The 21,939-nt window shown below is 42.1% G+C and overlaps 1 protein-coding gene across 2 annotated transcripts in view; it reads left to right on the top strand.

Moving 5' to 3' along the window:
• POLA2 (DNA polymerase alpha 2, accessory subunit) overlaps positions 1-21,939 on the top strand; it is a 41,148-nt gene that overhangs the window by 3,382 nt on the left and 15,827 nt on the right. For both annotated transcript variants that reach the window (XM_018554301.1, XM_018554302.1), the window contains 8 exons: positions 2,171-2,256; positions 2,402-2,459; positions 7,615-7,724; positions 9,113-9,306; positions 11,242-11,330; positions 14,055-14,210; positions 18,040-18,102; positions 18,724-18,766. In XM_018554301.1, the coding sequence (XP_018409803.1) occupies positions 2,171-2,256; positions 2,402-2,459; positions 7,615-7,724; positions 9,113-9,306; positions 11,242-11,330; positions 14,055-14,210; positions 18,040-18,102; positions 18,724-18,766 (799 nt within the window). The remainder of the gene's footprint in view (positions 1-2,170; positions 2,257-2,401; positions 2,460-7,614; positions 7,725-9,112; positions 9,307-11,241; positions 11,331-14,054; positions 14,211-18,039; positions 18,103-18,723; positions 18,767-21,939) is intronic.

The following is a 21,939-nucleotide window of genomic DNA, read 5'->3' on the forward strand; positions in this document are numbered from 1 at the left end:
TGATTATCGGCTTTTGTTTTCTTTAGTTCATAGTTTCTGTTAGTTAGACATTGCCTGAAAGTTTCATCAGTTTTTTTGTTTTGTTTTTTTTTGGTAGCAAGCACTCTGTATAGTGGTAAAATAATACATTTTATATAGTTAAACACTTTCTGAATATCGTTTTTGCAATACCTACATGTTTGGTGGCATCAACTGAGTTCAAAACATTTGATAAAGACCTATAATAAAATGTATTTATTTAAAGGGCTAACTTGGATAGATTTTTGTTTTTGGATGGACTGGTGAGTTCAGTTACCCACCTGCTTCATCTCAACCTGAAGAATTCTGTATATCTTTTCATTTGGCTTGGCTCTGCCCGTCCAGCTGTGTCATCCAGTCACAGGATCTGTGAATGGAAAAACTAAAAGTCTCATATGCGCATGCAGCAGAAAGGGCCTGTTCACACGACGTCCGTTTTCTGTGCTGACCTGATCTGTACGCTCCTGCACTCAAAATGCATCCCAATGTATCCCCATGTGTTTTATGGGCTACAGTTCTCATGTGCGCAGTCCGTTCCGGTTACGACCGAAAAAATACTGCATGTCACATTTTGTACGGTCAGGAAACGCAAAACGCATCAAAATGCGTCACTAACGCACTGCAGCTAACATACTGACAGCCCCACTCCAGCAAAAAAAAATAAAACATATCATGTGAACAGGCCCAAAGACTCATAATTCTCAATGCAACAAAAGTGTGCTGCGTCTCCGCACTTGTAGTCCACTGATGATTTCCTCCAGCTCCAAAACCAGGACTGGGGAAACGGTCTGCAAGAGCCTGTACATTGCACCTGCAATCTACTGATTATGGTTGCAATGCTATGAAGGCTCAAATGCAAAAAAAAAAGAATAAATGCAGATTAATGAATATTGTGTGTGCATTTATTATTTTTTAAAGGCGGATCATACCTTTTATCTGCTAATGATAAATATATTATGGAGTCTTGTTAAGGACGTCTCTGGAGACAATGTGTATCTTTGAAATTGCAGCAACTGGTATGGCCAATAAGGGGGTGTGTTGGTGGTCTTAAGGGAAAGTATAGTGGTTTATTTAGTGATTACATATTTTAAATTATTATTGAAGTATTGTTCCTAAAGTAATTTTTGATGTAACATTTACTTTTTTTATGCTTTCTGTAAAAGAAGCAGTAAAACTATGGTATAGTACTTTAAAGCAGAAAGTACAGTAAGCTCCCAGGTATCCGGCACCCACAGGGATCGGTAGGTGCCGGATACCTGTAGTTTCTGGTTGTTTGAGAGTTAATGTTAACTCTCAAGCAAATGCCCTCAAACCCCAAAGAAGAAATGTGTCCGTGTTTGCCATAATGGCAACTTCGAGGCGTTTGATGGATTGGGTTGCCCAGCAGAAAGGAAATGCATCTCGAAAATATTGGGGTAGTGTGATGTCTAGGACTTCTGATTTTATTTGTGTCAAATTTAAAGTTGCTAACTTCTCAATGTAAAGAGGGAAAGGTTCGGATAGATTTAAAAAAAAGTAATATATCAGCAGTGACTCAGTTTGTGGTTTTTTTCTCCAATTGTTACGCCTTGAATTGAACTGTTCGCCATCGTACATTGGCCAAATGTTTATTGCTAGGGTTTATTAGTATGGTGTTAAGGGACAACTCTGTTCACACTAATGCTGGGTATACACGGTTCTATTTTTTTCATTCAACCCGCAGGCTGAACAAAAAACAAAAACATTTAACTGATTGCTCCATCAACACTTAAAGAGTGTTGAGTGTTGATCAAGGAATCCCCCTGCTGATTCAATTGAATACTTGAAGCAGCTAATTTTGCTGCCAGCTCTGTTTGGCCGAAAATTTTCAGGCCTGCTCCTTCGACCAGCTGATTGAGGGAGGATGCCGGGAGGAAGGGTGCCAGCAGCCCACCCATGCAGTGAATCTTGAGCAGTTCATCAGGAACCGGCTGAAATTCGCTGTGTATATAGCCTACTTAATTCTGGCGGTGGGGAGTTCAAATTTAGAAGTTTGTATATGAATGCAGAAGGAAGTCCTGTTTGGGCTAGGGTGTCTTGGAGGATTCTTCAATCTAAACAGGATAATTCAGTTTTTAAGTAAATCTCAGAAAATAATTAATCTTGCAACTTTTTTTTCTCCAATTTCTTTTAGGTTCTTAATAAAAAGAATGTGAAACGCCAGAGTGTGAAGAAAGATAAACACTGTGGCAGTAGGGACTTTAACAGCATTCAAGAGCTGTATCCTTTTTTACTTTGAACCTAATTTGCATCTCCAATCTTTACTTTAAAAAACAAACATTCTGTGTGGATTGTCCTATGTCTCCAAGGTAGTTTGTGAAATCTGAGTATTTGCAGTGCTTGCATCCTTTACTCTTTCTCATAGTATTGAGGTGGAAACTGAAGAAGAGAACCTACTGGACTCGTATTCCACACCTGCAAAGGTGAGTCTTGAGCAGTACAGGCTTCACACTGTTTAAAGATTAACTCCACTTTTGTTGTGAAAAAGATCAATCCTCTATGAGTGCTCTATGCACAGTGCAAGGATTTTAACAAACTGTGTTGTATTTTCCTACCTGTTTCTGTTCTGAAGAAAAAGCTGTCTCACCATGTCCTTTCCAAAAGGATTCCTAAATGGGAGGGTGTAGATTCATTATATGAGCTGGTGGACTTTCTGTGTTGTAATGAGGAAAGGTGCAGTGTCCGCATCCCTTTAGAGATTAATAACCCGTTATGGAGTAACTCGCAATCGTCACTAAAAATAAAATTCCAATTGCAAGGGATGCCTAAAATTTTATCTTGGTGCAGACTTGTGGGAAAATCAGTGCCAATCACAAAAGCGGAAATGCCATTTCTGGAGGCTTTCTGTACATCAGCTTGTGTGCAGAACACCTCCAGGTCGCCATATTGCATTTCATTTTTTGGTAGTTTGCACTGGAACGCATCAGCAGAGGAGGGAGCTGAAGGAGAAAGTTCTCCATCAGGTCCTCCTCTGCTGATTGACAGCAATAGCCAGCCTGCTATTGGCTATTACATTTTAAAATATGCAATAGCAGGCTGGGTATGGCTCCCAGCCTCCTAGATGGAGCGGGGGCAGGCAGCGGAGGCACTGGTGGGTAGGCAGCGGAGGTATGGGGGGGGGGCAGAGAAGGAACAGGGCAGCAGCGGAGGCAAGGGGGCAGAGGCAGAACGGGGTAGCAGCGGAGGTACAGGGGGGGTAGCGGAGGAATGCAATCACAGTGATCTCTCCTCCCCGCTGGTGTCGGCTGCAGTGGTCTGTGTCCCTGCTGCCTCTGCCGATACATGCAGGGATTGAAATGGACATGGACTGCTGCAGCCAGCACCTGCACGGAGGAGCAGAGCAGCGGCAACTAATCAATGATGAATCGTTGCCAACGGTTCTCATTATCGATAAGTTGTTGCAGCCCTAAAAATTACAGTGGATGTAGTTTTAAATGGAAAGGTAATTTTTAATTAAATTACAAAATTAATAATATTTACAATTTTATATATGCTATATTTTAAAGAGTGCCATTTAAAAGAGAAAAAAAAATGCCAAACCTTTTTATTTTTGGCTTTACTTTTGGGTCACAGGAGTACAGTTACTAATGTGCAGAGCTGCTCTGCAGCCAGGAAAGTTCCTGAGAATATTGTTGGGATCCATTTGGCTGCTGGATTGACAGCTGGCTCTGCCTCTCTAGAGTCTGATCCAGCTATGTCCGTCCCTTCCTCTGTCTGTCCCTCCAGTGAGCATTGGAGAAACAGACGGGAGGGGGGAATCCCTGCGGGGAGCGGTGACTGACAGTCAAAGCTCTCTGCATGGAGAAAACCATTTGCTGAATGATTAGTGGTCACATGACCGCTTGGCTCTTGGCATAGGGCCATTGTTTGACAGCTCAAGTTGGCTATAAGTATTGGGAACAATACATTTCTTTCTTTAGCAATACTTTTCCTTTAATATCGGGTGAGCAGAAAAGTTGTGTGTGGCCATAATTCACAAATGTGGCTGCTGGATGCATATATGTGAAGGAAATTAATTGTGCCAGCTTGAACCAACCTCTCAGGGCAGTGTCTGTCAGTGTTCCCTTTAAGTGAAACTGCCCTGTTCTAAAAGGCTTTTAAGGCATCGGTATTGGTGAAGTGAAGGTATCTTGTGGTGCTTGTTAACCTTTTTGAACACCTTTTGCATTCTACACAACTGTACATGTGGTCTCAAATGACCAATTCTAGGTTAGGCTGTGCCCTATCCTGGTACCAATGCCACCATCTGTCACTCACATGTCAAATGGCCCCTACTGCAACCTGAAATTCTACCATTTGACAGTTAAATGACAGAAGTTGTGGGCTTAACAATAGGAAGGGGAAGATCTCTATTTAGGCTGAATTTGAGTCCCCATGTACAGGCTGGGCCTAATATAGAAGAGGCTACACAGGAAGTGATATAAAGTGTCAGGGATACCAGCACAGGTGACCCCCAAACCTGCTCAGGTACCCGCACAGGCAGACCAAACACGTGTGACCACACGGACCAGGCAAGTATGTTACAAATAGATAGTTTGATAAACATAGCAAACTAACATAAACAACCAACAACAGGCACAAACCAATAATGTGACCCCCGACACCTATAACATACAACAGGTGTAACAACACAGAAAACGGCTCAGGACAGCAAACAGGAGACAGGGTACAAGATTACATACAGGTCATAGGGCTCTGGACTGCAAACAGGTAACACTGGAAACAGGGTTCAGGATTGCAAACAGGCATTAGGGTCTCAGAGTTCAGGACTCGGGCAACAGGGGAAGGCAACGGAATACTGAGCCAAGGTCCAGACTGCAGGGAGGGTTTAAATACCCTACCAGGAAGCAATAGGTAATGGGCTGATTCCTGGCAGCTGGGAGACACCCACAGGTGAGCACTGGAGCTGCAGGTACCAGCACCACCCAGTGGTGGTCTGGTACCTAGCAGTTCCTGGCTGCCTGGAGAATCCTGCAGGTGAGCCCAGGAACTGCAGGGCTTAGCTCCAGCACCACCTGGAGGTGCTCTGGATCCTAACAAAGACTAAGGTACGAGAATATGGTAACATTGTGGGACTGTGCCAACGCTGTTCACTTAGAAATGTTTTAGGCCAGGTCAGGTTCCTGTTAACACTTTTGCTGCTAGATGGGGATTTCCATCTTTTACACACAAACTAATGTGCACATTATGTAGAATGTACTAACAAATCCCATACTACCGTGTTTTCCCGAAAATAAGACACTGTCTTATATTTTTTTTTTCTACGAAAAAAGACACTAGGTCTTATTTTTGGGGGATGTCTTGCCTGGCTTGGCTGCAGCTGTCCACTCTGCTGTCCAGGGAGCCACAGACAGGTGGGCGTGGGGGGCGGGAGGGAGCTGCGGCTAGCGCTCTGATGCCGTCCAGGGAGCCGCTCTGGGTGCTCTGTCAGCCGATCGGAAGGCATTGTGGTCAGGATGATGAAGAGCCGCTCGGCTCAGTAACGGTTTGGTGGGCAGGCGAGCGGGTGGGGGCGTGCGTGCCTGGCGGGGGGGTTTGAGCATTTGCATATGTAGGAAGGGCAGTATCCTCGGGTAACAGATGTTTAGTACATGGTAATACCCCCGAAAAACCAATTATCCAAAAAGCTACTGCTACTGTGGTCTGAAGCTCAGCCAGGGGGACCAGACCAGGGAGAATTTATGTTCTAGCCCTCTCCTGTGATATGTTACACGTTCAAAGGCAATGATCTTATCTATTTCCAGCATCCACTCCCATACAGTTTAGCCGGGGAGTGCGATATCCATTTGCGAGCAATAAGTCTCCTAGCGGTAAACAGGGCTCTATGGACAGCCGTCTTTAAATTAGTAGTGAGACTGGAGGTTTCTATGCCCCCCAGCAAACAAGCAAGGGGGGATGTGAGACAATATTCAGATAGTGGCAGGGAGGGATGCACCAAAATTTCGGCCGCCAAAGCATATCGGCCGAAAATGGCCATCTTTTGGCCGAAATAGCTGTGCATCCCAGATCTGTGTCCCAGCGGGGAGGAGAGAAAACTGTCACAGGAGGCTGAGTGGTGCGGGGTGAGGAGAGCGATGTGACAGGCCTCTCCTCTCACACCGCTATACCTCCTGTGACAGATCAGGAGAGCGGTGTGGGGGCGGAGACAGCTGTCACGGGAGGCCTGGCTGGAGGTGCGGGGGAGGAGTCAGCTGTCAGAGGAGACCGAGCACTCCTTCCCACACTTCTCACTCAGCTTCCTGTGACAGCAAGTCAGAATGGAGAGGGGGTACAAGCATTCAGTTATCAGTGATCGCTGAGTGTTTGCAAATATTTGAGGATAAAGTATGTTTACTGTGCCCCCAATTATGCATGGATGGGAAGTGATCTACATTACTTCCTGTTCATTCATGATTGTGGTTATAGTAAACATACTATCTGCACAAGTTGTGACTGAACATGAACACTCAGTATAGAGGATTCCTGTTCATTTATAACAGGGGCTGCAGAAAAAGAGATTGAGGACTTCATCTTTTTTTCTATTTTAAAAGGGAAATATTGGGGGTTCGTTTAGACCCCTGATATTTCACCAAAGCCCCCAACAGTAAAGTAAAAAAAATTTATAAAAAATAAAATGTTTGGGAAGGTTAGAAAAAAACATTTCCGTTTCCGACTGGCATTTTTTTTTTTTACGGTTTTGAAAATTTTATTTGGGTGCACCACTAGTGGCAGGAACTCTTTATGGAGACATTATTCTGCTTTCACCCAATGCCAGTTGGGACTTTTAGACAAGATGCGTAGATGTGGGATAAGACCCAAGATGGGTCCCTGCAATACCTTTTGGTGTTTCCAGATTATCAGATTTGCTATGCCAGAGTGTAAACTTAAGGTGTGAAAATACAGGCCTCTGAGCAAATAGGGTACCAGCTTTAAAAACAACAAAAAAAAAAACAAGTACTGTGGTCATCAGAAGTAATTATCAATGTGCCAAATATCCAGCTCTACTTTTGTGTCTGTGATCTTGTGTGTACTGAAAAAAAAAGCTCTGTTCAAGTAAGTATGTTTGTCCGTGGCTCTGTTTTTTGCATTTGATTTTGCATTTGATTTAATTTTCTGTTTAAATGCAGTAAAGTGTTTAACTGTAAATTACTTTTGCTGTTCATTGTGATTGCCTGTGAGCAGAATGGACATTAAAATTGTACAGAAATTGGGCTTTTGTGTACTTTTTGGTTAAGTAAAGTAGATAAGATCAAAATCACTTTTTACTCGTTTGTTTTTCTGTATTTGTTCATTTACACATCTAGTGCATATCTAACTTTTATCAGAAATGGTCATCACAAAAAAAAGCTTAGGAGTTTAAAATGCAACAATATGACCAATGACGATTCATGGCCCTTGTGGAGAGAAGTTTAAGACTAATCCGGTCACATTTCTGAAGATAGATGTACATCAGTGTCCTTCATGTTTATTACAAAGAGCAACATAATCTGAACTTCATAATTGGACATACTGTAGTGATTGGTTCAGTACAGCGTGTTTTGATTTGCTGGGCACTGTTGAAGTTCTTTAATTTCTTTTTTGTTTTCAAATCTTCTGCAGGGGTCACAGAAACGAAATTTATCCACTCCAGAGAATCCTCAGTCAAAACGAATCTCCTCCATAAATCGAAGCCCCCATCTTGTCTTCTCACCATCCACATTCTCGCCAAGGTACAGCTCTTCAAAATCGCCCTCCTTTCCTTTGAGATTCTGGTGGTACTGCCAGGGCTGGATTTACTCTCTCTGCTGCCCCTAAGCCAGGCTCCTCAATGCGCCCCCCTACCCGACAAACCCCCCCCCAGCCCCCATGTACAAAACAAGGGGCCGTGGCTTCCCCGCTGTACATTTAGCTCTGCTTGCCCAAATCAGGGCTAATTGCAGAAAACAACTATGCACCCAGAACTGCATGTCCCAGGCATCGGGAGATAGAAATTCCACAACCCTGCTGCCCCTCTACTCCCTGCTGCCCCAAGGCCGAGCCTCGGTTGGCCTTGTGGGAAATCCGGCCCTGGGTACTGCCCTTGTTGAGGGTTTTTTTTTTAACTTCCTGTTGCATACTGTTCTTGAGATTGAAGATTAAAGGAGATGTATCAGGAGAGAATAATTTAAAAAAATGTAAAGAATTTGTACACTGCAGCTGTCTTATTCAGAGCTCGGCTCAGTCTTCTTACCGCAGAAAGTGGTGACTGTCGGTCAGACAGACAGAGGAGGGGGCGGGCACAGCAGGCTCTGGCTTTAGAGAGGCTGAGTCGGTTGTCAGTCAAGGAGCCGGGTGAATCCCGACATTACTGTGGGGATCCTTACCGGCTGCTATGCGTCTCTGCACTGCCAGCAGATAGTGGGCAGCAGCTTGCTATATGTTGACTTTGGGTCACAGTAGTAAATGTCTTCCTGTTACCCAAAAAAAAGAGAAAAGCAGAAAAACAAGAGTTGGCTTTATTTCTCTTTTAAACACATATCCCAACGGATAATGTGAAAATCCTTTGTGAAGGCCATTGCACAAATTCGGCCTTTGGAACTCAAGTGTAGGCACTCACCACTGGAGTCCTTAAGACATATAGGTAAGGTTTAACTTCTGCCAAAAATGTAAATATCTGTATGACGAAGCATGATACCTTTTAGAAGTGTTATGTATTTATATTATGTCGTAATAATAGCATCTTAATGCTGACCTGTGAAGATGACTACAGAACTAAATATGCAGCTATAAAGTGCCTTGAATGTAAGTAGGGCTTTGTTGGATTTTTCTGTATATAGTCTTAGGACATAATATTGAGGGGAAAAAGCAAATCCCTCATTTCTATGCCCAACCTCTGTAATAACACATGGGGATGCTTGCTTCCCAATTTTGTATTTTTTTTTACAAGTATTGAAGCCACTGGACCAGCGTTACAGCAACTACCATTTTTAGAAGGAGAGGAGATAAATCCCAGCCTGCTCTCTTAAAGAATATGATTTTGTTTATGTGATGGGTCAACATTCATTATATTAGAAGTACAAAGTTAGCCCACTTAATAAGCCTATAACTTATTCATCTTGTTTGTTTCCAATGCACATAGTGCCACCCCATCCCAGAAGTACAGCTCTCGAGGAAACCGTGGAGAAGTGGTGACATCTTATGGAGAGGTACAGGGAACATCATGGAGTGGTGGAGCTGGCCGAAACGCCTCGGTAAAATCTATCGCATCACAAGAGGAGTCTCTGAATAAGCCATATAGATACATGTTCCAAAAGCTGACTGACATCCGGGATGGTAAGAGGAACAGGGCTTTCTGCATGTTACTCTTACATATTCTGCTAATACAAGCCAAGAAATGTCCTTTACTTAAGTCATTCAGATATCCATGGCAGTATTATGTTATAATGCTATAGATGATTTTATTTGATCACACTCTTTGGACACTACAGAAGGGTATTCTGTATAGCATACAGACATCCTAATTTTTCCTACAAATACCGCTACCAAGGAATCCTGAATACAAGGCAGAACTTCTACTATTCCCTTCCTGAAAGTTATATAGGAACATACAGTATTCCCTTCTAAAATATGGAATTGGTGGATATCATACTCTTGCACATGAAACTCATTAGGCATTGAACCTGTTTCCAGTCATTACTTATAATCAAATAATCTGGCTTTTGACTGTCAAGGTCATATCACATCTTTAAATCACAAACTTACTCAAAAAGCTGTTTGTTCTATACATAGGAAATATGTCAGTACCTCTAGCATGCAAGGTTAAAGGAGACAAAGGACACTCGGAGGAAGTAATATATGTTTTGTTCTTGTTTTTATTTCTTTTTATTAATCAATTTGTAAACAAAGTTACATTCTAAATTGTTCAGAGAAAAATAAAATCTTATTTTGAAATTTGTTAAAAGTTAAGATACTATTGATTCTCTGACCTTGAATCAGGGTTGCACAAACGAATATGGAATTCAGGAGCCAGTCTGTCCAATCCAGGAGCCAGCTCTGTTGACAACTACACAAAAACTCAAAAGTTAGGTGCCACCTTTAATTTGTAAGAAGCACTGGTGATTTGGCTCCTGGAATTTGTCCAGCCGTGCCCTAAAGTGTATCTATGGACAAAAGCAAAGATGATGCTTTGGCTTCAGTATTTCCTGAATTAATGACCTAGAACAAGTATAGAAATAAGAATTTTGACACAGTTTTCTGTTCTGGGCCAATGAATCATAAATATTAATACCACAGCCAGGCAACAAGCAATATTAAAAGAAGGCCAGCAACAGCAGCCCCTGTGCCTCTCTCTACACAGCCTCACTTTAAGAAGCATTGGGCACACGGTCTCTGACTGCCAGAGAGAGTCTATTGTCTCCATTTGGCAATGAGAAACAGAAAAAAAGGCTAAATAATTAGAATAAAAAAAAAGCACAGAAACAAACCTGTTAATGTATTTACACAATAACAGGCTTTACTTTACCTGGCCTAGGCACAGGCTTCATAAGGAATATACACTTGTCATTTCCAGGCTTCCCCACTTTCAGTTAAAGTGTGTGTAAAGGCAATTTTATTCTTCCTTCTTTTTTTTTTTTGCCTAGACTAGTCCTTTTCATGTTCTGTTTGCTGTTTGTGTCTCCATTAGGGTTAGACTTTGTCAAGTTTATCCTATCTGTCTCTCCATTGGGGGAATCACCCCGCTGTTTGACCTGATGACCATTGCCACCAATGCAGAAAGTAATTTTAAAGTTGTTACCAGAACAAGAGAACAGGGGAAGTCTTCCAATAAATACAGCTTTTTTTTGGTGACAACTGTCTAAAAGGGGAAATTCCTCTCCCTTTTCACTTCCTGTTGTGTCTCCAGTACAGGAAATATAGGGGAATCTCCCCAACAGGACACAGACAGCAAAAAGTAAACTGTTACTGGTTATAGCCTTTTTCTTACTCTATCCAAAACTTAGAACAGTTTTGGCAGCTGGTCGTAACTATATATATATATATATATATCTATATATAGATATATATATAGAATGTGTGTGTGTGTGTGTGTGTGTGTATATATATATCTTGATATATATCTAGATATATATAATTTTATTTATTTTTACCTCAGTAAACAATTGTTTGATAGAAAAAAAACTGTGTTACAGCTATGTAAGCAAGTACGTTATTGTGTAACGCAGGTAGTCGCTTACCTTTTTATGATTTTTTCTTTTTTGCTACCACTAGTTGTAAGCAGTAAAATAGAAGAGCTTGGTGAAGCACTGAAGAATCATTTCCACATTGAAGAATTTACTTCAGTATCTTTTCCAGCTCAAGTAAGTCTAATGCAAATCTATATCATTATTATTCAGGATTTATATGGTGCCAACAGTTCGCGCAGCGCTTTACAATATAAGGAAGATATTTCAGTTACAATGTAACTGCCCGTCCCCGTGAGACGTGTAACTGCCCCTGCCCGTGAGAGCTTAAAATCTAAAAGCACGCAGCTCTCCAGAAAACAGTAGAAAAGAGTAGTCTTATGGAGTGGACTTCAACAAATCTTAACAACTGTTGAGTAGTAGGAACAGCAGGGAAAGAGATGCAAAGAACACTGAGAATCCAGGAAGTTGTTGAAAGTGATGGGCAGATGCAAAGCAGTACTCGCTATACAAGAGGGATTTTTTTCAAGTAAGCTTTGAGTGCTTTATTAAAAACTACTATAGTGTGTATTCCTATTACACTGCCGATGTTATAAAATAATAGCATATGCTGGGACTTTAGATCTCCTTTTAATAATGTTAATAACGTTTAATAAATAAAAACATTTTTTTCTCCCAAATTGAATAGATCAATTGCAGTTCTATATCGCCCTCTGCAGAGCAAACTCCAGAGCTACAGCCTAAGCTAATGTGCTCCGCAAAATGTGTCATTTCACAATAAAGTAATGTAGGAGAATATGTTAATAGATTTATATAAATAAGGTAATAATTCATAGATAAGTTAGACATGTTTTCACTGAGGTTGTGTTGCAGCTGGTCACGATCACCTACACAAATCCTAACGCAGCCTTCAGTGATGATAATTGAAGTTAGACATTGTCACAGATTTATTCTGTTTTTGGATCTAAACAGATCTACAGAAATAACATTATCTTCACCCCACTCCTTGCCTCTGCAGACATCCTTTGGTTAATCCACCGTGAGGAGTAAGAAATCAATTGTCTGAGATAGATTTTCATGGCTGATTTCTGTTTTCCTTCCAACATAAACATGAGCCAGTGCTTTTTGCTTGACACTTACTCTTTTACCTTTATTGGCATACACATCTTGTTCAGCCGGTTTGACTGTACATGTTTACAGAAAGATATTTGCCAGGCAGATTGTGCCCATATGTCAGACTGCAATCTCTGCTCTGTGGTTGGCTTTAAAGTGTATAAACCCTAACAATTAACTCCTCCTTATTTGCTTCCATTTTATTCTTGCCTATAACATTGAGGGCCCATTCACACTCGATGTGTTGAGTCTGCACAGGGCAAGACAAGGCAATTTACCTTGTTCCAGATGGGCTCGGTTCACACCACAACGTTGTGGTTTGGTGGTGTGCGCTTTTTTTTTTCTTCAGTACATGGCAATGCGACATGGTACAACTGTTGTGTGTCCATAGAACTTAATGAAATTGTCACTTGTGACATTTCATTAAAGTTCTAAGAAAAACAAAACACTGTGATGCATCTCGATTGAGCGCATCAGCATTGTGCCTGCACACACGCACCAGTAGCCGTGTGAGGTAGCATGGCTGCTGGTGTGAATGGGCCCTGGAAATCGTTTCCTGCTATCCAAATATAAAAGCTGTGCCTTGTCAGCCCACAACAGGACTTATGAGTTGTGTGCAAGTCTGGCAGATGCGCTAGTATTTTCTTTACTTGCAGGGCTTTATAGAAATAAAACATGGAGATGTATGCATGTATTTCAGAGATGTACTGCATAAGTTTTATCTTTTATAGTTCCCTGATTTGTAAGCTCTGGTTTATAGTACCCCTTAAAAGAACCCTGTCAGGACAAATTTCTGGGAGTTACCATTGTTGGTTTGTTTTTGATGGTGTCTGCTCTAGAGCTTTCTTATCTTGTCTTCACGAATTAGTGAGTCACTGCTATGTAATGCGCATGTGCATATAGGGCATCCTGACACACGTAGGGCGTGATTTACTAACCTAAACACACGCACCAGGTGCGTGTGCATTTTTACACAGCAAAACGTATTTATCAACCAAACACGAGCAACGTGTCACATTTTCACGCCGTTATGGTGCGTTTTTATGTATTTACGTACGTGCGCGTCATGTAGCATGCGCCATAGGCTGCACGCCGCTCTAATAGCGGCATGCAAGTCTCTAAAGCATATTTCCACTAATGCCATATATGGAAAAATCATGCACATGATGCATATATAATGCTGCTTCACAGTTTAGACAAAAATGGTTAGCTCATGCATTTACATTCCTGCATTCATCAACGCAAGCAACACAACGTAGAGCTAATTTACACAACATCACCTTGCAATTCATGCAGGGCTTTGCACAACACCTGCTGGGTGTGTACACACTACAAAGGTGTCTAGATTCCACCAATAGATCATGCTGGGAGGGAACACACTACAGAGGTGTATACTTGTTGGTGGTGTGTTTATAAGCTATTAAATCAACCTCATTATGTTCACTTGCTTGTTCTGGGTCAGTAAATCACAAAGTAAAATGAGTAAGGATGACAGTCCTGGAGAATGCACCAAAAAAACCATGCAATAAAAGCTCCCTTTTTATATCCTGAGGGGTGTCTTTATATTACAGAAATTAGAATTTAGCTCCCCAAAAGCACAGTGAAGGGGGTAAGGATTTGATGGGGGTAAGGATTTGTTGGCCATCTATTGTACAGTTTGTATCTACATTTAAGTAGATCTACACCTATGTACACCTAAGTTACTATGTTATATATAACAAAGGTACTACTGCTACTCAAAATTGCTATTTAAAGAATAATGAATTACCTGCCTTATTCTTCTGTTAGGAGACAGTGACAGTGCTTGGACAGATTGCCTGTGACAGTAATGGAAAGTTGAACTCGAAGTCGGTCGTTCTGGAGGGCGACAGAGAGCACTCATCAGGGATGTATGTCCCCGTGGACTTGTCGGACCTGAAGGAATATTCACTTTTTCCTGGACAGGTGACTGGTTTAAAGTAATAAAAACAATAAAACGTTTCCAAGCGCATCTACCAGCTAGCTTTCTAAAACAAAGCCAATTACACTCTCCAAAGGTGGCCATACACTATGCAGTTCTCGATGATTGAAGGAGCCGGTCAGAAAAACAAACAAAGCTGGCAGCCAGTGAGCTTCTGGCTCTCTTTGGGATTCTGACAGCAGCCACTGCAAGAATACAAGGGAAACAGCAGGGATTCCACAATCAACGCTTGTAAGGAATCTGTTCAATTTTGTTTTGTTCAGCCCGCAGGTTGAATGAAAAAAAATAGAACAATGCATGGGCAGCTTAAATATAATGGTTAAAAACAGAGGTTTTAGTTGTACAACTCATGCAAAATATGTGGAAGTCACACTGCCTCGCCAAGGCCCCTCTGTGTAGTGTGGTCCTAACTCTAATCTATGAGGGCCTCCATCTTGGAGCATATATAGCAACGGATGAATTGGGTGCTTTTGTTCTGTGTAAGGCCCTTTTAATATGCACCTTACTTTAAAGCTAGTTATGAATTGATGGGTGTGTTTGCCATTTGTTTAACTTGTTGGTTTGATGGAATTTCACAAAAGCCTTACCCTAAATAAACTTAGGATATACCCAGTCTGTCATTGATGTTAAAGCTAAACTCTGGGGTGGGTTTGGGGGAGTGAAATCCTCCCTTGCAGTGGGGTTCCCCCTACACTGCAATGGTTAAACGCTTGTTTATGCCTAGGGTACCCATTAAAAGCACTTTTACTTTATGCTATCCCTCGCTTCCCCAGCAGCCACCGCTTTCCTTTTCTCCCTGATGCTCTGAGTTGTGGGTGGTCCCTCGGCATCCTCGCCTACAATGCAGGGCTATTGGCCCTCATTGTACTTTGTTGGCGTCGGAGTGCCTGCGACCACTGGAGCGCCTTAGAAAAAGATCTTGGGACCTGGGTGCATACCATAGAGAGAGCCTGCAGGACAGGGGGATAAGGTAAGTATATGTCTTTTTACTTGTACACTAGGCATAAACAAGCATTTATTCTTTGCAGTGCAGGGAAACCCCACTGCAGGGAAGGATTTTTATTTTCTTCAAAGTTCAAGCACAAAGAATGTGCATTGCGTTGTAGCCTTGCAATGCTCTGTTACCACCCAGAAACGATCCGAGTCTGTTTCCTCCTATCATATAAACCCTCCCAGTAGGCTTTTATCTAAACTGACATGTAAATGTACATTTATTTGTATGACTGTGATAGGGACTTTAGACTCTGTCTTCACAGAGAGGAACTAATATGGTTCAGTATCCTAGATACATTTCTATAGAATATGTCAGTGTTGTAGAAGTGCATTTATATTGAAGTGGCGTTTCGCCATTTTGTGTAAATCTGCTTACATTAGTGTAGCACTTTGCAGATTTAGATTTAGTGAAAACAGGTCCTTTCTTCAGCCTGTTTTCTTATCACATGGAAAGGCAGCTGTTAAGAGCTTATCCGCATTATACCTGTAAATTTGTAAGTATTGTTTAGAGACTTGGCTGGTTACCATTGACGCCAGAGATCTCCAGCCTTTGATAGCTCATGAGCCAGCCACTGACTTCCACTACTTATAAGCCTCAAGGTGTGTGAGAGAGAGAAAGAGCTAAACCACACTAGCGGGCATATTTATTACAGAGGTATAAAGACAATGTGCAAAGTCCCAGAGCCAGAAATCAGTTGATATTATGGATCTGACTGTGCAAGCCTGAAATTTGGTTCCCTTTCAGTATCTGTATCAACTAAATATTCTCTGCATGGCTTCATGCTTACAGACTGTGTACGCTGCAGCAAATATTCACATCCTGAGATTGCTATGAACAGTAAACAGTAACTGGGTGCCATATGCTGCTGCCGAGTTGGTACTTGCAGACAACTGATGCTCAGTTACAGCAATAGATGTGCTCCAGTTTGCTAGAAGATTATTTTTCATCTGGTTCAACTTATTTTTCCTGTTAAGAAGAACCCTTTTAAAATGAGCTCACTTCCTTTACATTCAGATTTACATCTTTGTTATACCCAAATCATGGGTGCTTAATACAATGGCAGTCTAATCAACCACATTAGTATTTACCGAAGAAGGTAACCAAAGTGTAATTTTTATAATATGATCTTGCAGTAACATGGCGTGCCGTTCTGCACCCACCCCAGCTCACTCGCCCCTCATACTTTCATGTCTAAAGGGTAACATAAATCGCGCTCAAGACACATTTTTATTGAATTTTGGTTTTAGGACTGAGCTAGAAGGGCTTTTAGACTGTCGGGTTTCTATTGTCTGTGTGCCCTTAACCCCTATTCAGAGGTAACACTGAGGTGAACTCTTCTTGGTGAGGTCACAGGTGTAGGAAGAACCTGACTGAGGCTGTATCCCTTCTCTTTATTGTGGTTTCTGTCATTTGATTACCTGTTATTCCTGTCCAAGTAAATGGGAAAGTCAGGAAGTGAGGGGGGATTATGTTGAGGACAGAGACAGTAAAAAAAAAACTTGGAGGTTCTCGGCCTTTCCCACTCTATCCAAAACTTAAAAGAAGAGATTAAAGTGGGCTTCAACCCTTTACCAGACAACTCATTGAAAAACAGTTAAGGTTTTGGTACTCCTTTTCTGTGTGGTGGTAATACATACCCCATAGCTCACAGATTATCTATTATATGTAACAGCACTACTGGTTCCCAGGAGCAGCATTACCAGGGGTTAATGGTTACTTACCATTGTAATCTGGCAACTAACATTTTTCCATCCTTGGCCATATCCATTCTAAAATGAGTAATCCTTTTTAATTGCGGTGTGGGAAATCTGTGTGCTCCACCCTAGGGCAAGTATGGAGATAAGAAGACTGCCACCTGCTCTTCTGTTCACATATTCTCTAAGGCCTTGTTAACAGGGAATGTGGTGCGTTCCAGAGCGGTAGCTGCTGGTACGCACCGCAATCGCTCACGAAACTTCCCCCTGCATTCTGGGGTGGGAGGGGGCGTGGCTCTGCATTGAATTCAATGGCACCGCTTCCACGCCCCCCGTCCGCAGTGCGATTGGACGCGTGACAGAACGTTGCATGCATTCTGTTCCACTGCAAACGCAAAAAATAGGGCTCGCTCTATTTTTTGTGGTTGCAGTGCAACGGAACACGCGTGCGGTCGGTGGGGCGTGGAAGCGGCGCCATTGAATTCAATGCACCGCCATGCCGCTTTAGGACGCAGAGGGAAGTTTCGTGAGCGATTGCGGTGCGTACCAGCAGCTACCGCTCTGGAACGCACCGAATTCGGTGTGAAGAAGGCCTAGGTTCTACCAGGTGAACGTTATGGCCTCATGAGTACAAAATGTCTCATTTATTACATTTACACAAGCTTAATAAAAAAAAAAAATGTTCTGTGTATGGCCTAAGAAAAGGCTTCATAAGGAATCTATGCATGTATTTTCGATGCTTCCCCCACCATTGGGGGATGTTTTCCCAGTCATTGTTTTCACGTGTGTATTAAAAATGACTATAACTCCCCTTGTAACTATATTCCTATACAAGAGATTGTGTTTGCTTGTTTATGGCAAGAAAACCCTAGCAAAATATATGTAATGTTTTTATTAGCTGCACATCCACTAAGCAAGACCACACAATAGTTACATTGCTTCTCTGTTGGAAATGGTTGCATGTCATACCAGGTACATTTTAATATAATAGGACTAAAATAATGATTGCCATTTTACAGGTTCTTAAAATTCTACTGGCAAATATTGCATACACTAGTTAGCTGACCCATTCAGCTACACACTTAGCGCTTTTGCCATCTCCTTTATACTTTTCTCTTGTTGCAGGTTGTGGTTATGGAAGGTACCAACAGCACTGGTCGAAAATTTGTTGCCAACAAGCTTTATGAGGTAAGAATGTAGCAACAATAACATTAATACACTTTTCATAGACTCCATTTACAATAGTTATTAGGGACAGTTTTTGTTTAGCTTTGTGCTAAAAAAAAATTCCCTGCATCACCAAAGAAAAAAAAAATGGCAAAGCATACCCTGAAATCCAGGGTATAAAAATCAACTTTTCTTGACAAAGCTGATGGCTGGTCCAACTTTTCTGACATCTTGTGTCTAGCTACTGGTTATTCAGCCGCAATTTGGACTTTTCTTTACAAGGTCTATGATTGACTTCATTCCTTTCACCTTCTGTGCTTTAGATATGGTTTATTCAGCCTAACATTGGACTTTTCTTTACAAAGTTGATGGCTGCTCCAACGTTTCTCACATTTTGTATCTAGCTATTGGTTGGTCATATTGGTTATTCATCCTAACATTGGACTTTTCTTTACAAAGTTGATGGCTGGTCTAACTCTCTTAACTCCAACCCTCCAACAGCTTTTCACTTGTTTATATATATTTGGATGAGCTAGTTTACGTATGGGGGGCGTGTATACAAGCGCCTTTCCTTGAGCCACAGTAGAAAAAATAGTAATTGTGTTAATTCTTGTCCTCACAGAGTGGTTTATTTTATTTCAGGGTGTCCCACTCCCATTTTATAAGCCAGAAGAGGATTTGGAAGGTAAGTACTCTGAGCTGTACAATGTGTAGTTCTTTATCAAAATGGGTCATTGGTTGTCATGCATTGTGATTGAACAGCACGGGAACTTTTAATTTGTGCTCCAGGTAAAACACTATCTTCAGTTGTATTTAAAGCGAATAGCTGTTTTGACTTTTGGATGTCTTTTTAAAAAAAAAAAATACTTTTCTGCACCAGGAAATTAATTTTACGTTTTATTAGAAATGTCCTTATTTTGTGTGTGGCGGCTAAAAAAACTAAACTAAACTAAAAAAAAATAGCCACTGGTTTGGCGCAGGTTGTGCTATGCTACCTGTAGATGGTACATTGCAGGGCTCAGGATTTCTGTGCAAGGTAAGAAAATCCTGCACTGGTCATAAAACACAATGCAGTTTGAGCCAACATTATGCATACAAAAAACTAGGGATGCACTGATACCACTTTTTTAAGACCGAGTACCGATACTTTTGATCAAGTACTCACAGATATCAATTACCGATACTTTTTCTTAAAGGGACCGGTCACATTTTTTCTAAAGCAATACAAACTAATGCTTTAAGGTCACTTTCTTAATATTATGATTCATGAGATGACGAGGGAGCATGACGCCGGCTTCCCGGCCAATCAGAATGCCGAGCGCTGCGTCATTACACGACGCCCGGCTTCCGGATTTGCTAGCTTCCTGACTAATCGGGAAGCCGGGCAGCGCGTCATTGCATGCTACCTGGCTTCCTGATTGGCCGGGAAGTCGGTTCCATGCTCTCTCATCACGTGATGAGAGAGCATGGTGCCGTTTCCTGGCCAATCAGGAAACCGGGCAGCGTGTAATGATGGGAAGTACTCGTGCTAGGTATCGGAGCATTTGGGCGAGTACGAGTACTCACCCAAATACTTGGTATCGGCACCGATACTAGTATCGGTATCGGTGCATCCCTACAAAAAACCTGTAAAGTTTTGAGGGCTGGTAGCTGTGTAATGAAAGTCGAAATATATTTGTGCTATGGCTGCAACAACTAATCGATAATGAGAATAGTTGTCAACAATAGCCGTCTTGCTATTGATCCCGGCTGTTTACAGTCACCTGCTGCATGTGGAAGCGAGCTGGCAGGTGAATAGGGAAGCAGAGCGCCTCTGGGCTGGTTGCTTGAGAGTTACTATTAACTCTCAAGGAGCCAGAAACTACAGTTATCTGGCACCTACCTATCTGTGGGTGCCAAATAACTGAGTTTACTGTACAGTAAACTCCATCGTAATGTAATTGATTGCATCCTGTGGCATGGTTGTTGGTGCCAGATGGGCTGGTCAGAGTATTTGAGAAATTGTTGATCTACTGGGATTTTCATACACAACCATGTCTAGAGTTTACAGAGAATGGTCTGAAAAGGAGAAAATATCCAGTATTTGGCAGTTCTCTTGGCGAAAATGACCAGAGGTCAGAGAATGGCCAGACTGGTTCAAGCTGATAGAAAGGCAGTAGTAACAATACCTCGAATAGGCACTTGTTACATCCGAGGTATGCAGAAGAGCATCTCTGAACGCACAACACGTCAAATCTTGAAGCAGATGGGCTACAACCGTGGAAGACCACACCGAGTGCCACTCCTATCAGCTAGGAACAGGAAACGGAGGCTACAATTCACAAGGGCTCACCAAAATTGGACAATAGAAGATTGGGAAAATGTTGCCTGGTCTGATGAGCCTCGATTTCTACTACGACATTCAGATGGTCGGGTCAAAAATTGGTGTAAACGCAATGAAAGCATGGATCCAACCTGCCTTGTATCTATGGTTCAGGCTGGTGGAGATTTGCATCATGGACGTGCAGCCGACAAATCTGCAACAACTGCGTGATGCTGTCATGTCAACATGGACCAAACTCTCTAAGGAATGTTTCTAGCACCTTGTTGAATCAATGCCACAAAGAAAGGGCAGTTCTGAAGACAAAAGGCGATCCAACCCCGTATTGGCAAGGTGTACTTAATAAAACGGCCAGTGAATGTATATAGGCCATATAGGTGAATGTATATAGGTGAATGTAGGAGGAGCGATGGCTGTTGCAAGAGGCTTTAGACAAGTACAAAAGGATATGAGGACAAGAATAAATTGAGTGTATTAGAACAAATCATTTGAAAAATATGATATACCCTGTTTGCTCTTATTATGTCATATTTCTACACATTCACAATTCTCATTGCATGGCACATGTGGGTTTATAGAAACTAGTAAGCTCTAAACATCTTGTCTTGAATTGTATTGCAACATTTATATGTCTTCTTTATATTGTAAAGCACTGCGCAAACTGTTGGCGGTATATAAATCCTTTATAAAAATAATAATAATTCAGTGTGTATCACACGCTACATCTTATACTATTTGTGACATACTAGGATCGTTTTACCGAGTTATAAACTTCCTCTTGTGGCCTGGTTGTCATGGCTGCACAATAACATTCAAGCTTTTGTGGCCTTTTCTCTCTGTACTGAGAATTTGCTATGCTTAGTCTGTCCTCTTCGAGATTTTATGACCCAGATTACAGCTTTGCTGTTTCAGGGCCACATACACCAACTGACTTTCATCAGTCATGTAGCTTGATTGCGCATCATTTCCCCATAGAAAGCAGAGCAATTCTCTTAATGAGTGTACCGCAAAGATCAGTGTTGCTGATGGGGCAGATTTCTCAGGTTCAATCAGTTAAACTATGTAATCCCAGGGCTGGACAGATTCTGATTGCCAGGTTGCACTGTCTAGCAGGAAATGCTACCTTATAACCACTGTTAGCTGTGGCTGTTCTGCTTTATGTAGATGTAACCCCCAACTGAATTACATGTAGTTAGCTAATGTTGGCAATGCACTGTACAAATTTCAGACGGGTTTTGATGAACCGGTAAAAATTTGTTCAGTGGGTGGCCCTTTCGGCATCCTTTGGTAATAAAATCAAAGGAGCCAGTCAAAAATTGTTTGCCATTCAGCTGCCGTCACTGTCCGGGTTATTTGACAGCGGCACATGCGCCACAGTCAGGCCCGGATTTCCCACAAGGCCACCGAGGCCCGGCCTCGGGGCGGCAGAGCGCCGACGGGCGGCAGCGGTGACCCTGTGGGGAAGTTGCGGGCGCCGGTGTAAGGTATCCGGCGGCTGCACACTACGGTCCGCCGCCGTCCAATCACGACGGGGCGGC

This window comes from Nanorana parkeri, unplaced genomic scaffold (assembly GCF_000935625.1).
Source record: "Nanorana parkeri isolate BGI_ZX_2015 unplaced genomic scaffold, ASM93562v1 scaffold153, whole genome shotgun sequence".
NCBI lineage: Eukaryota > Metazoa > Chordata > Amphibia > Anura > Dicroglossidae > Nanorana > Nanorana parkeri.